Source organism: Peromyscus eremicus, chromosome 4 (assembly GCF_949786415.1).
Source record: "Peromyscus eremicus chromosome 4, PerEre_H2_v1, whole genome shotgun sequence".
NCBI lineage: Eukaryota > Metazoa > Chordata > Mammalia > Rodentia > Cricetidae > Peromyscus > Peromyscus eremicus.
Window position 1 is genome coordinate 100,660,316 of NC_081419.1, and position 16,468 is coordinate 100,676,783.

The 16,468-nt window shown below is 41.2% G+C and overlaps 1 protein-coding gene across 2 annotated transcripts in view; it reads right to left on the bottom strand.

Annotated features, from left to right (window-relative positions):
• Window positions 1–12,776, bottom strand: part of Trpm7 (transient receptor potential cation channel subfamily M member 7) — a 101,264-nt gene extending 88,488 nt beyond the window's left edge. For both annotated transcript variants that reach the window (XM_059261326.1, XM_059261325.1), the window contains exon 1: window positions 12,672–12,776. In XM_059261326.1, coding sequence (XP_059117309.1) covers window positions 12,672–12,674 — 3 coding nt within the window. In that variant the 5' untranslated portion in view covers window positions 12,675–12,776. The remainder of the gene's footprint in view (window positions 1–12,671) is intronic.
• Window positions 12,777–16,468: the final 3,692 nt, after the last annotated feature.

The window sequence follows — 16,468 nt, forward strand, 5'->3', positions numbered from 1 at the left end:
GGTCCTTCAGGTTCCTGCTTTGCAGAGGAGACTGCCAGACATTCTACAGGACACAGGAAGAAGCGAATGGGAGACTCTAGGCCTGTAGGCTGAAGAATGGATGCCCAAACATTACAGAGGAACTATGGGTGACTGTCCAGGCAGCCAGCTGTCGCTACCATTCTAGATTTTTAGAAGTTGCTTACAATGCATTTCCTACTTACTTAGGTAATATATTCTTCTGGGGTCTTTGATGTAGTTTAAGAGTAGATAGTTATAATTTTCCTTGGTTATGATAAAAGATACATTAGACATGAAACTTTGGACTCATAAATATAGGATAGATAGAATATTTTCTTTAATTTTGCCAAATACAAATAGACTAGATATTATAACTGTAATTCCTGCTTGATAACTGTTCTATTATATATATAATTTTACTATGTTAAAGTAAAAAAGCCTGAGCTAATGGCCAAGCAGTTATAATTAATATAAGCCTCTGTGTATTTACTTGGCAGATGTGAGTGGGAGAAATCTGTCCCAACCGCTGGCCTGGACACAGGAAAACTTCCAACTACAGTTTTGTATGCAAGATACCTTAAGATAGTTGTTTATAATTTACTTTATAGAGCCATGAATGGTAGTACACACCTGTAATCTAGCACTTAGGATGCTAAGGCAGAAGGCTCACTAATATAGTTAGATTTTTCTTTGGGTTGCCAACTAACAAATAATGACACAGAGACTTACTATTAATTATGAAAGCTTGACCTTAGCTTAGGCTTGTCCCACTAGCTCTTATAACTTAAATTAACTCTTATAATTTAAGTTACAAGAGCTTGTCCCACTAGCTCTTATAACTTAAATTATAACTTTTTATTAATCTACAGTCTATCACGTGGCTTTTTCCTCTATCCCATTGTGTGTATATTACTCGTTCAGTGACTCACTGGCTTCTCTTCCTGCACTCCTGCACCGGATTATTTCTTCCTATTTCCTTTCTCTGCCTGGAAGTCCTGCTTATACTTCCTGCCTAGCTATTGATCGTTCAGCTTTTTATTACACCAATCACAGCAATGTACCTTCACACAACGTACAAATATCCCACAACACACTAGTTTAAAGCCAGCTTGGGCTATAGTGAGTCCAAGGCCAACCTGAGCTACAGAGCAAGATCTTGTTCCAAAATAATAAAGTATGTAAATAATTGCTTTATATAATAATATATAATAAAGTCATGGGAGTACAAAAACTTACAGTGGAAGTTTGAATAAGAAATGTCCCTCACAGACTCATGTATTTGAACACTTGAACCCAGCTGGTGGTATTGTTTGGGGATTTTATGTAACCTTTGGGTGGAATCTTGCTGAAGGAAATAATCACTGGGGGCAGGCTTTAAGGTTTCATAGGATTGTCCAACTCATTCTTTCTTTGCTTGCTCTATGCAGATGAAATTTAATCTCTCTGCTTCCTGACTGTCAGGTATGACTCATACACCTGCTGTCGGCCTTCCTCACCATGATAGAGACTCTATCCTTCTAAACTATAAATCCAAATATACCCCTTCTTCCATATGTTGCAACAGACAAATATCTACTACATCTTCCAAGGAATCTTCCTAGACCCAACGAAATATAAGGACTTCAGAAAGCCACAGATGGTGCTGGAGAAATGAATCATTGGTTAAGAGCACTGGCTGCTCTTCCAAAGGACCTGAGTTTAATTCCCAGCACTCACACTGTGGCTCACAACCACCTGAAAGTCCAGTTCTAGTGAGTCTGAGGCCCTTTCTAGCCTCAACTATCATTACTTACACATGGTACACAAATATACATGCAGGCAAAACACCCATACACACAAAATGATAAAAATAAAAAAATTTCTTTTAAAAAAGACCACAGATTATCAACAAGTCAGCATCAACTGTTCATCTCTTGTGAGAGTTCTTAGATCAACCATAGAGCAGATAAATCTAATCCTGCTTTTTTGTTCTTAGAGGGAGAGAAAAATCTTTCTTTCTTTCTTTTTTTTTTTGGGGGGGGGGTGGTTTCTAAACAGGGTTTCTCTTGTGTAGCTTTGCGCCTTTCCTGCAACTCACTCTGTAGTCCAGGCTGGCCTCGAACTCACAGAAATCCACCTGCCTCTGCCTCCCAAGTGCTAGGATTAAAGGTGTGCACCACCACCACCCGGTTTCTTTCTTTCGTTCGTTTTTTTAAATAATTTATTTAACTTTATTTTATGTGCATTGGTATGAAGGTGTCAGATCCCCTGGGACTGGAATTAAGACAGTTGTGAGCTGTCATATGGGTGCTGGGAACTGAACCTGGGTCCTCTGGAAGAATAGCCAGTACTCTTAACCTCTGAGCCATCTCTCCAGCCTCCGAAAAAAAATTATATCTTTACTGATGTATAACTGACTAATAAGAACTGTATGCTTCTACGACAGCCAGGACTGTTACACAGAGAAACCCTGTCTCAAAAAACCAAAAACAACAACAACAACAAAAAAAGCAAGTTAAGAAAAAAGAACTGTATGAATTATCTAGGTGTAGTGGCACTGCCTGTGATTCCAACACTTAGAAGGTGGAAGCAGAAGGATTAGGGGTTTGAGGCCAGTCTGGGCTACACAAAGAGTTCTGGGCTAACTGGGTTGTAAGCCAGACCCAGTTTCAAAACAAAACAGTAAGAAAAGTAGTGTATCTTCAAGGTACGCAATCTGAAACTGTGAAGCGACTGTAATTCAACTAATGTATCATCCAAAAATACTCTCAGCAGATTTCAAGTATACAAAATATTATTCATCATGTCAATTAGATTTCCAGATTGTATTCCTCTTATGAGTATAAATTTAAACACTTTAAACACTATCCCTCGATTCTCTCCCAATGTTATAGATGTGAATCTGAGTCTAAAGGTTCCTGCCTAAGTATTTAGGTTCTTATGTCCCACAGAAAAGAACTGGACCCATGACACATGATTAGAAATAGGAATAGAGCCAGGTGGTGGTGGTGGTGGCGGTGGCGGCGGCGGCGGCGCACACCTTTAATCCCAGCACTCGGGAGGCAGAGCCAGGCGGATCTCTGTGAGTTCGAGGCCAGCCTGGTCTACAGAGCAAGATCCAGAAAAACCAAAAACCAAAAAAAAAAAAAAAAAAAAAAAAAAAAGGAATAGAGACAGTTTCAGAAAGGGAAAGCATCCTGAGAATGGGAGTGGGCAAGTGATCTGAGGGGAAAAGCCCCAAAAAGTGCTGAGCCACACAGAGTATATGGCCCTTTATAAAGAAAGCATCTACCTCTCGCACCTACCCTACAGGCTCTTCTGGAGCATCATTCTTCCATATGAAGATCAGGTGGGAAAGGGCTTTCAGTCTTTATCTTGACACTCTACCATCCCACTCCTGGTAACCATTGTTCTGTATTCTGCTTGTTTTTGACTTTTTAGATTCCATGTGCTTTGAGTCAATAAAAACCCTAACTACAATACATACATTCACATATATTATGTAACTTTTGATATATTAATTTTAGTTACCTTAAAATAAAATTTAGTAAAAAAAAAATTTTTTTTAAAGTCTAACAAACACCCTCGAAACTGCTAGCTAGACAGTGAAATTAGCAACATTGCTTATAGCTGATCAGATATTGAAACTCAGTAATTTTCCTGATAATAGGATGGGTGGGCAACAATTAAAGGTTCTGTTTGCTAATCTAGCATCATAATTCCAGTCTTACACCCTCCAAGTAGCTGGAAGGAGACTCTGGGAAGAAGTGAGCTTGCTGCAAACACGAAGGGTGACTCTTTTGGCCCTCTGTTGGCTGAGGCAACACACGGGGTCTGAGACTGAAGAGGAACACAAAGACTTTGGGATGAGTCAGTAAATGGGGCAGGACCCACAAGAACTGGAATAAGTGAGTCCAGAATGCAGCACTGGGTAGGCATCAGGAACTAAAGGGTTTCTTCTTGGCTTTCAAGTAGTTTAGCTAGGTTTAAAATGTCACGGTTCTGAGCCAGACACATTCCAACAGTGTTGCTCCAAGTAAATCCAAGCCGGCCCTGGACTACAATATGGGTGGGGAAGACGAGAGGGGTGTCACATATAAATACTTTAAGAAAACTAAAACCCACAAAGAAGCTAGAGCAGTGGTTCTCAACTTTCCTAACGCTGCAACCCTTTAATACAGTTCTTCATAGTGTGGTGACCCCCAGCCATAAAATTATTTTCATTGCTACTTCATAACTGTAATTTTGCTACTGTTATGAATCGTAATGTAAATATTTTTGGAGGCGGAGGTTTGCCAAAGAGGTCAAAACTCACAGGTCGAGAACTGCTGGGCTAAAGGGAAAGCTCACTAGTTAATGGCGAATACTGCATGCTTAGTTACTTTCCTGTTGCTGTGATAAAACACCACGAGCAAGGCAACTTACAAAGACTTCATTAGGGCTTACAGTTTCAGAGGGATAAGAGTTCATCATGGTGGGAAAGCGGCAGGAACAGGAGACTAACACCCTTTACCATAAATATGAAGCAGAGCAAGAACTGGAAGTAGACTAGACTTTTTAATCTCAAAGCCCACCCCCAATGATATACTTGCTTCAGCAAGATTGTACCACCTAAACCTCCCCAAACAGCACCGCCAACTGGGGACCAAGTGTTCAAATGCCTGAGATATGGAAATATGTCTGCTGTAGGATGTCTTTCCGTACGCTGTGAGTATGTGTTGCTCTCATTGGTTAATTATAAAGCTGTTCAATGGCAAGGCAGAATAAGGTTAGGTGGTACATTCAAACTGAAAACAGAGACAAAGAAGGGTGGAGTCAGGAGAGATGCCATCCTGCTGCCCAAGAAGCAACCGGTAATGCCATGGCCATGTGGCAACATATAGATTAATAGAAATGGGTTAATTTAACATGAAAGAGCTAGTTAGCAAGAAGCCTGAGCCATACAGTTTGTAATTAATATAAGCCTTTGAGTAATTTTTTTTTTGGGGGGGTTTGGTGGGGTTTTTTTTGTTTTTTGTTTTTTTGTTTTGTTTTTTTTTTGTTTTTTTTTTTTTTTGGTTTTTCGAGACAGGGTTTCTCTGTGTAGCTTTGCGCCTTTTCCTGGAACTCGCTTTGGAGACCAGGCTGGCCTTGAACTCACAGAGATCCACCTGGCTCTGCCTCCCAAGTGCTAGGATTAAAGGTGTGCGCCATAACCACCCAGTGAGTAATTATTTTATAAGTGGCTGAGGAACCATGGATGGGAGAGATTCGTCTGGAGAAACCTCTGGCTACACATGCTCATTCAAAGCAGATGCTTAGAGGAAGCTTCTCTTAATAAAGTGACTTTTTTCCTAACAAAACACCAGATACATCAAATAAATGTATATACCCACCAATAGCCAAGGATAATATCTGGATATATAACAAAAATTATTCTGAAAAGGGGAAACCTAAATAAGTACTGGGGCATTATCTACTAGAAAGCCTAGTTTTTATACTATAAGCAAATGGTATTAATACATGGTCTATTTCTGAGTATTTTCATAGCTCTTTATTGATACATACATGTTTCTCAGTCCTTAATACAGAATTTACTCTCAAAGAATCTATTTAGTTTAGTAGATGACTTTTCCAATCTACTAAGAATCCCTCACGTAGTTTAAGTCTGTACTATGTCAAAGTAAAATGAATAAAACTGAGTTGCATGTAACCTGTCTACATGTAAGGAGCTTAACAATAAAGTAAATTCTACTAAGTTTCATGTCACTGGAAGAAATTATGGTATAATCAACAAATATACCTGCCATCTTTAATCCCAGCACTACAGAGGCAGAGGCAGAGGCAGGTGGATCTCTGAGTCCGAGGCTAGCCTTGCCTACAGAGTGAATTCCAGAACAGCCAGAACTACACAGAGGAAAACGGGAAGGGGGGGGGGGGGAATGTACAATGATTTTACTTTTTAAAAACAAAGATTTTTATTTTTATTATGTATATGTGCCTTGTGCTTAATACTCTCAAATGTCAAAAGAGGGTGTCAGACCCCCTGCAGCTGGAGTTACAGCTGATTGTTAGCTGCCCAATGCAGGTGCTAAGAACCAAACTCTGATCCTCTGGAAGAACAGCAAGTGCTCTTCAACTACTGAGACATCTCTCCAGCTTCCAATCTTACTTTAAAACAAAACAACAACAACAACAAAAACTTAACACCTTTCATTTGAAATCTCACAAGTATACATCTCCTTAAAACCAAGCTCTAGCCAGGCGGTGGTGTCGCACGCCTTTAATCCCAGCACTCAGGAGGCACACCTAGGCAGAGCTCTGTGAGTTCAAGGCCAGACTGGTCTACAGAGTGATATCCAGGACAGGCACCAAAGCTACACAGAGAAACCTTGTCTCAAAAAAAAAACTAAAAAAAAAACAACAAAGACAAAAACCAAGCTCCACTGGCAGGCAGATCAACACCTTTTCCACCATTCAGTAACTTGGGAATCTTTAATAAGTAACTGTGCTTATCTTCTTAGGTAATTAATAGAGAAATAAGTGTTTATTCATACTTTTCTTGAGTAATTTATAACTGGCATATGTAAAACATTCAGGACAATAGCCACATCTACTAGCTAATCATATCAAATTTTGTTTCAAGCCTATTATATACATACAATATCCTGTGTCTGTTATAGTAAATTATATTCTTAAACATTACAAAGACTTGATTCACATGTTAAAAGGTAAGGTGAAGCTCTCTTTCTCAAATAAAAAAGTGCTTCTCCAGTCGTCCCCTCATAGTAACAGCTTCTTGGCCACCTTTTCTTCTATCACTTTTGGCACACTCACAAACTGTCAGAAAAAAGTGGGTAACCACACCTGTTAAATTTCACTTTGTTCATACTTTTACGATATGTAAACTTGTCAAGGTTGCTAAATTCTCAATATAACTTAGCTTAGGAGTCTTGAATTCCCATGAGTAAAGGAAAGGGTTAGGTTTCCAGCACTCTGGAATTTGGATAGTTGAGGTGTCAAGTTATTGGTGTGTTTGAATAATGATAGGAGAGACAAAAAAAAGTGCTTCACAGACGTTAATCCTAGCATAGCTCCTGATGTCAAAGAGAAAAATGACCGTCTACCTTTAGAAGTGAATAATGATAGCACGCTGTGCCATTAGACTAGGTGGAGCAGCATACAACTACAGTTACAGTTATTCAGGAGGTGGAGGCATAAGGATCCCTTAGGCCTAGGAGGTGGAAATCAGCCTGGGCAAAACAGCCAGACCCATTCTTAAAAAGAAAGAGAGAAAAATGATTTTACTCTGATAAAGATGCTCAGTAAGAGCCAAGTCTACCAAAGTTGAAGAACTGCTCACCTTCGCACAGAAAGACTTAATAGGTTCTAAAAATTCTAAATCTTCAGGGAACTGAGCATACTAACCAAAAGTGTTAGCTAGATAACCATTTTCTAAATATAAATGGAACTGAACCAGAGGATCAATAAATCTCTAAAAGTACTAATCCACTTCAAATTAGAATCAGTAACTTTTTAAAATAAGCTGAAAGGTTCAATTCTCTAATTCATTTATATACATGAACCATTCAAACTAGTTTAATAGCTACAAAATACCATTTAAAGGTGACACACTGAGCCAGGCATAGTGGTGCACCCTTTTAATCCTAGCAACTGCGAGGCAGAAGCAGGCAGATCTCTATGAGTTCAATGCCAGTCTGGTCTACACAGCAATTTCCAGGTCAGCCAGAGTTAGTGAGACTCCATTTAAAAAAAAAAAAAAAAAAAAAAGTGACACCTGGGACCTGAGTGATGGCTCAGCAGTAAAGAGCATATACTGCTCTTCCAGAGGATCAAAAACTGATTCCCAATACCCCCATCAAATAGCTCACAACCACCTGTAACTCCAGTTTTAGGGGGATCTTACAACTCTGGCCTTTGCAGGCACCTGCACACATGTACATATACATCCAGACAGATACACATACACACATACACACACACACACACACACACACACACACACACACAAATTAAAAAAATAAAATGACACCCATCTAAGTTCTTATAGATCACATAAACAGGGAGTTCAAATCCTCATGATGCTTATATCCTAAGCTAATCTCAAGTATTCTGAAATTTACTTCCAGATAACAAATTTAAAACATACTTTTAAAAGAGAGAAACACACACACACACACACACACACACACACACACACACCATATTGTGCTGAAAGTTCCCTTTTTGAAAGAAAAGAAATCAAGACTAAATAATTATCAATGGCAAAAATCATTAAAAGTATTATGTGAATGAGTTAAGGAAAATTTTAAACTAAGGCTGATAACAAATCCACTGGTCAATTTTTTTTTTTTAAAGATGGAAGTATATAATCCAGTGTTCATATACTGAACAAAAATATAAGGGTACTGTGTCAGAATATCTCTATCTAGAATGTTCCAACATCAGCTTTGCAAGTGCTTACTTTGGTAAACCACTTCAAAACTTTTATTTACCCATCCCTAATACTAGAAGTTGAACCAAGGCATCACACATACTAGGTACGCATTCAATCTGCCAGAGAACTATGTACCCAGCTATAAGCACTTTTAGCTTACATTTTAGCTTTCAACCATTATACCTGCACATTTTAAACAATGACCAAATGAAAGATGGCTTCATTTTACAGCTGGTTATAAAAAACATTTAGAAATATTACTGTACTCAAGTGACCTAATTCTTTCATTTTTAAATATTTTAAACTTTTTCTCCCACCTTTACCCAATGAGCCATCTCCATGGCCTAGAACAGAGTCTTATGAGTTGCTCTCAATTTAATGACATACCAATTCACCATCTAGTGTTGCCTTCTGTAGACTCCCAACACCTCCAGAGGAATGCAAACTCCACTACATGACATGTTACCTTCAGAAATCTGCTGCTTATCTTTATAAAATTCCCACCATGCTTGCCTATCTTGCCACACTGTACTCATTCAAACTATGTCTAATTTTGTACAATAGTGTTAGAAAAGGATGCCCTTCTCTTCTAGAGATTAGTTCCCTTGCACTAAAATTACCAATTCAGAAACTCATCTATTCCAGGTTAATTCCTATTCTTTTTAAAGATTTATTTTCTTTTTACGTGTGTGTGTTTGTGTCTGTAAGAAAGAGAGACAGAGACAGAGAGAGACAGAGACAGAGACAGAGAGACAAAGAGAGAGAGAAAGTCATGTATATGCAGGTGCCCATGAGACCAGAAGACAGTCATGCATCCCCTGGTGTTAGAATTACCAGTGGTTCTAAGCCACTGGATATGGATACTAGGCACCAAACTCCAGTCTTCTCTAGCTCTCAGCCACTTAGCCATCTCTCCAGTACCAATTCCTATCTCCTGTGGGTTTTTTTTCAGCCTTTATTTTTATGTGTATGGGTATTCTGACTCCATGTATGTATGTGCATCACATACACGCAGTGCCTGTGGAGATCAGAAGAGAGTACTGGATTCCTCTGGGATTGGAGTTACAGATGGCTATGAGCCGCCACGTGAGTGCTGGGAATCAAACCCCAGTCTTCTGGAAGAACAAGCAGTGCTTTTAACCTGTGAGCTATCTCTCCAGCACACCACCTCTATTCCTATTCTTTACTTCAATCATTATTTCCTTTACAAGCCTAATCAAAATAATCCTTTCTCTCTTGGGCAGTCCTATCTACGTATATCACAGTAATCCAGGCAATGGTATTAAACTCTCCTTTTATGTTATGCATACTTATATTGCCCTTCAAGGTTATTATCATAAGAGACAATAAATGTTTGTTTCATGAAGTAATATATCTTTAACTGGACAAGTAGATTATTTCATAACTAGTACAATGTCAGCTGTTTAAAGGTAGATTTGTCTATAGGGCAAGGGATGCAGCTCAGTGTTGAAGCAATTGCCTAGCTCACTTGAGACTTTGGGATCTAGTCCCACTAATACAAACAAACAAATAAAAGTGATTAGAGAGATGATTCAGCAGTAAATAGCACTTGCTGCTCTCCCAAAGAGGATCCAAACTGGGTTCCCAGCACCCAAGTCAGGTGGCTCACCGTGGTCTATAATGCCAACTCCAGGGAATCCAACACCTCTTGCCTCTGTGGGCACCAGCACTCAGGTGTACATACTCACAGGAAGATACACATCTATACCTAATTTAAAATAATAAAAGTAAATCTTAAAAAGAAAAGAAAGTAGACTTGTCCAGCCTATCTCTGTCACTCCAATGTATCATAGTACTTGGACTACATAACTAAATAAGCAAGTGACTATCAAACAGTAAGACAAAGGTTTCCTGTAGCTATGACATATAATTTTGTTGTAGGGTTTTATGTGTGTGTGTGGGGGGGGGGTGTTTTTGTTTTTGAGACAGGGACTCACTACGAAACCTTGGCTGGCTAGAACTCAGATATCTACCTGCCTCTGGCTCTAGGACTAAAGACACGCACAACTACTCCAGATAGTTGAATTTTGTTTGTTTGTTTGTTTGTTTGTTTGGTATCTTGTTACTTTTTTGGTCAGATTAACCTAAATGGTGAGGAAACTGAACTGAATTATTGAATAAAGAACCCACCTTTTAGCCAGGTGTGGTGGTACAAGCCTTTGATCCCACATCCAGGAGGCGGATCTGAGTTGGAAGCCAGCCTGGTCTACTGACAAGCAGGACTACACAGAGAAACCCTGTCTTAAAACAAAAACAAAATCCATATTTTAAGTTATCCTAAAGTTTCACTATAACTCAACTGCATATTGTAATGTTAACCATTCAATTCAATAGAAATCAGGATTTAAGCGGTATTTAAAAAAATAAGAAAATTAAGACTCAATTTCATTGGAGTATGGTGGCCACACCTTTAATCCCCACTCCGGAGCTAGAAGCAGGACAATCTCTGAGTTCAAAGCCAGCCTGAACGAGCCAGAGCAAGTTCCAGGATGGCAAGGGGTTACACAGAGAAATCCTGTGCCGAAAAACAAAAACAAAACAAAGGACTCAATTTCAAATTTTTTTTTTTTTTGGTTTTTCGAGACAGGGTTTCTCTGTGTAGCTTTGCGCCTTTCCTGGAACTCACTTGGTAGCCCAGGCTGGCCTCGAACTCACAGAGATCCGCCTGGCTCTGCCTCCAGAGTGCTGGGATTAAAGGCGTGCGCCACCACCGCCCGGCCAATTTCAAATTTTAAAGTGAGATTGTTCTCTCAACAAGTTTATCCATGTCCAAACAATATTAAGTTCATACTATTAATATTCGCCATATATGGTCAATTACTTACAAAGTAATTTTTGGGGCAATTTCATCTGTTAATGAAAGCTTTTTTAAAATATTGAGTCAGTATGTTCAAATTTATGCTATTTACCATCTAAAATGAAAAACTAGATATGTTCAGTATTTAACGACTTGCAAGGCACTTCGATTCAATTCATCCGCCAGTAGAGTCCTTTACATCAAAGCCACTGAAGTACTTAAAAGGAAATGATTTAGCGGAGGTAGAAGGATTTGAACTTTCCTTTCAGGAAATAGGAAAAGCCAGGGATGGTGACAGACAACTGTATTCCCAGTGCTCAGGAGATCAAGGCAGGAAGATAAGGAACTCACTGGCAGTCTCAGGATTTGAGGTCACACTGGGCTACAAGAGACCCGATCTCAAACAAACGAACAGAAAACTCATCTTCACTGACACATTACAAAAGAAGGTGGAAAATGCACTACTTACAAAGTTTAACTTACAGTACTTTATAAGTAAAACTCTGATTTAAGTTTGGTAAGGCACTTCTAAATCTAGCCCGGCGTGGTGGCGCACGTCTTTAATCACAGCACTAGAGAGGTAGAGAGGTAAGCGGATCTCCGAGTTTAAAGGCCAACCTAGTCTACATAGTGAGTTCCAGGACAGCCAGGGCTACATAACGATACCTTGTCTCAAAAATAAAGACAAGAAAGGAAGAAAACTAAACCTGTCAGACTTCGCCAAAGGGAGAACAGTTTGCATAAAGCCTATCAAGTGAAACTACTGACCAGGAATGCCTTCCCTGCTCAGGTCCTTGATCTAAATGGCTTTCTTTGTAAGAAATCTCCAAATCCGGTTCCTGGCCTTAGCAACAACAAAAGCTCTCCCCAACGCTGCAACGCACCGACTCCCTCCTGTCTGCACCTTCGCTTCAAACTGTCTGGGACAACAGATGAGCGAGTCCGACGCAGACCTGGCAACGAACTGTCTCAGCCTCCCAGGAATTGTCCCTTCTCCGTCCCCTCACTCTTGCTAAAGAAAACCCCGAGCCACATCACCGTCTACACCATCAAAATCACTCCGGTTCGGATATACATACACACACACACACACACACACACATATACATATATATATACATATATATGCATATATGTATATATGTGTGTGTGTGTGTGTGTATATATATATATATAGAGAGAGAGAGAGAGAGAGAGAGAGAGAGAGAGAGAGAGAGAGAGAGAGAATGTACCTGTAGAGCGCTTGCGGCACAGCCAACAAGTCACAGCTCGGAACCCGCTCCCTTCCCCTTTCCGTTAACACGCCAGCCCTCCCTCCTCCGCCGTGTCAACCCGGCGGCTCCTCTGCTAGCGACGGCGCCCCGGAGGGCCGCAGAGCTCCCCGGAGCGCCGCGCAGGCTCCCGCGAGGCCCGCCCGCGCCAGGCCCGGCTCCCTACCATTCTCCTCACGGGGCGGACTCCGGAAGGGCAGCGGCTCCTCCTCCTCCTCCGCGGCCTGCAGCCATCTATCGGAAAGCGTCTCCGGAGGCGGTGGCACGGGCCACCGAACAAGGACAGCCCCGGGAAACCTTCTCAGAACTAACTCAGCTCCGGCGCTAGCAGCAGAAGTCGAGTCTTTCATAATTGTGCGACCAGCTCCGCCGGGTGACTGGCCACAGGGACGCGCCCGCGCCCGCCTCCGCCGGAGACGGGCCGAGGCAGCCACGTGACGGCCGCGTCGAGTGCGTCGCGCGGAGGGCGCGTCACGTGAAGGGCGCGCTTACTGCGGCCCACCCCGAAGCCCCGCCCCCGCCGCCGGCCGGGAAGGGCCGAGCCGCCGCTTTCCCGGGTGCTGCCGGCTTCGGCTTCCCCTGCCTCCGCCAGTGAGAACTTGTTCCGCTTTAATGACAAGACCCCAGCGTTCGCCAAAAATAGCTCCCGCAGCCGCGCACGCCTGTCTCTTTTGCTACCGCATCGGTCTACGTTGGCTACTCGTGATCGCTTCTTGCACGTTATCTTTTCCTATCAAGGGGTGCAATCTGTTCATTATTTTTATCACTGTTATTATTAGTGGCTTATTTTGTTATTTTTTTTGTGCATGTGTATCTTGCCTGAATGTATGTCTTGTGTTATCATGTGTGTGCAGTGTCCTCAGAAGATTGCGCTGAATGCCCCTGGAATTGGAATTTCAGACAGTTAGTGGTTTTTGAGTCTCTTGTAAGCCCAGGCTCTTGGCCCAAGATGACCTTGAATTTTGGATTCTGCTTTTAACTCCACAGTGCTGGGATTGCAGGCGTTTGCCAGCCTGAAACAGTTTTTTTTTTTTTTCTCCTTAGGCTAGGAATAACGGTACATACCTGTAATCCCAGCACTCAGAAGGCTAAAGTAAGAGGACTGAAGTAAATTCTAAGCCAGTTACGAGTGTCGTCGTCTTAAAAATAAAACCAAATCTGCTTTTGACACGTCTTCTTTCTGCTCTTACAGATTTAAAGGCTCCTCATCTTGAGGCTCTGTTCCAACTCTATCTTCTCTCTTTAATTTTTTTGTTTTAATTATAAAGCCAGACGTGAGGATGCACGCTTTTAATCCCAGCACTCGGGAGGCAGAGGCAGGTGAATCGCTATAAACTGAAGGCTCACTTGGTGTACATAGCAAGTTCCAGGCCAGCCAGGGATACATAGTGAGACCCTGCCTCAAAAAAAAAAAAAAAAAAAAAACCAGCAACAGCAAAAACAGATTTATTGATGAATAACTGAAACATTTAAGTGTACAATTTGATAAACTTCGACATGAACTCATCGCGACAATCAAGGCAATGAACGAATTCATTAACCCCAAGTCCCAGGCACCCTTGTTTGTTTGTTTGTTTGTTTGTTTGTTTGTTTTTTCCTATGTTTGACTATCACACCCTCTAACTGCAGTTGTCTCTAGGTGTGTGCAGAAGATTAGTTCCAGGACCCTCCATACCTGTAATAAAAACCAGCAGACGTTCAAGATCCTTTTATAAAATGGTATATGTTTGTATATAACATACACCCTCGAGTATGCATTAAATTAATACATGCAATACCTAACAAAATGCAAACATTTATTTCTTTAGAGATTAATAAAATGTTCAGTATAGATACAATTTTATTTCCAAATATTTTGGAATATTGGGAAAATTTGGTTGGTTGAGTCCACAAATGTGGAACCCAAGGATGAGGAGAGTCGACTGCGCTGGCCTGCTTTGTCACTACAATGTACTCTGCACAAGCTGAAGAATGGTACAGTGTGCACATAACTTGTTTTGGTCTAGTTTCTTTCATACTGCATAATTATCTCCCAGGCAATAGGACCCACAGTTCACTGAAGCAGAGCCTCTTCAACAAAACTGACCCAAGCACTGTTCCTCTAGCAAGTTTTGAGGTGCTAATAAGCAATCTTCAGGCACTAGGTACTCCCTCCCTATCTTGCAGGACTAGGAGGAACAGGGTTTTTAAATGTTTTGATTGCTGGCCATGGTGGCACATGCCTTTAATCCTAGCACTTGGGATGTTGAGGCAGGCACATCTCTGTGCGTCAAGGCCAATCTGGTCTACATATCAAACTCCAGGCCAGCCAGGACTACATAGTGAGAACCTGTCTTAAAAAAAAAAGGTGGGGGGACAAAGAAAAGTTTTAATAGATTTCCAGTCAAGATTTCAGAGATCTTAACTAACTTATGCAATCATTCAATAAATACCTTTTTTATTTCAACTGGATCTATACATTTTGTGCCTTTAAAAATCAAAGTATAATAAAATGAAAGTACTTTATTTCTTGGGAACTTTGTAACTCTGGTCTTTTTGTACCTGTAGCAAATGTTTCTCTCTCTTCATGGATGATGTAGAAATAAAATGGCAAATAAGCTTCCAAAGTCTGATAAATTGAAAAACATAATGTAAAAATGGTGAGTGGGAATAACCTTTAGTTGAACTAACCAAAATAAATTTCTAATATTCAGATATCAGACAGCCTTGAAGTTTATGCATGTTTACCAACAGTCATTCTGAAGAATAATTTATTAAATAAAAAAATATTTATTAAGTGCCTAAGAATGAGCTAGGCACAGCTGGGTGCAGGGGCCCATGCCTTTAATCCCAGCACTTGGGAGGCAAAGGCACTCTAGACAGAGGCAGGCAGATCTCCAAGTTTAAGGCCAGCCTGTATATGTCAGGCAGTTGTATTTAATGTCAGTGACTGCCTTAGTTAAGGTTTTATTTCTGTAATGAAACACCATGACCAAAGCAACTTGGGGAGGACAAGGTTTATTTCACTCACAGTTCCATAGAACAGTTCAGCATCAAAAGCAGCGAGGGCAGGAACCTGGAGGCAGGAGCTGATGCAGAGGCCATGGAGGGGTGCTTGTTAGGATTCTGCTGCCACTCCAGCTGCATGACAGCACATGTGCAGTTCAGGAGCTCAGCAAGGGGTCTTACATCTTACCTCATCCATGTGCTGCGTGATTGCACAAATGCATGCAGCACAGTCACACAATCAGCACAGGCATGCGTAGCTCCGTAAGCACACCTGTGCATGTGCACAGGAGTCCTTCAAAAGCCAGACACAGACTCCTCTCTCCTCTCTGTTCTCTCCTTCCCCCCACTATCTCTCTCTCTCTCTGCTCTCTGCATGTGCTTCTTCCCTAGGTCTGGTTCTTTTGTCGTCCCCGTCCCCCCCCCTACGCCCCCAATAAAGCTCTGACGCTGGGTTTTGTTGTGTCTCATGATCTTTCCGCCCTGTAACAGGGCTGCTTTTTTTTTTTTTTTTTTTTTTAATTTTCCGAGACAGAGTTTCTCTGTGTAGCTTTGCGCCTTTCCTGGAACTCACTTGGTAGTCCAGGCTGGCCTCGAACTCACAAAGATCCACCTGGCTCTGCCTCCGGAGTGCTGGGATTAAAGGCGTGCGCCACCACCCAGCAGGCTGCTTATTTTTTAAACAACAGTGCTGCTTACTGGCTTGTTCCACATGGCTTGCTCAGCCTGCTTTCTTATAGAAGCCAGGACCACCAGCCCTGGGATCCATGGGCCTTCCCCCATCAATCACCAATTAAGAAAATGCCCTACAGGCTTGCATACAGCCTGATCTTATGGAAGCATTTTCCCTTTCCTTTTCTTTCTTTCTTTCTTTTCTTTTCTTTTTTTTTTTGTTTGTTTGTTTGTTTTGTTTTGTTTTGTTTTGTTTTGTTTTTCGTGACAGGGTTTCTCTGTGTTGTTTTGGTGCCTGTCCTGGAT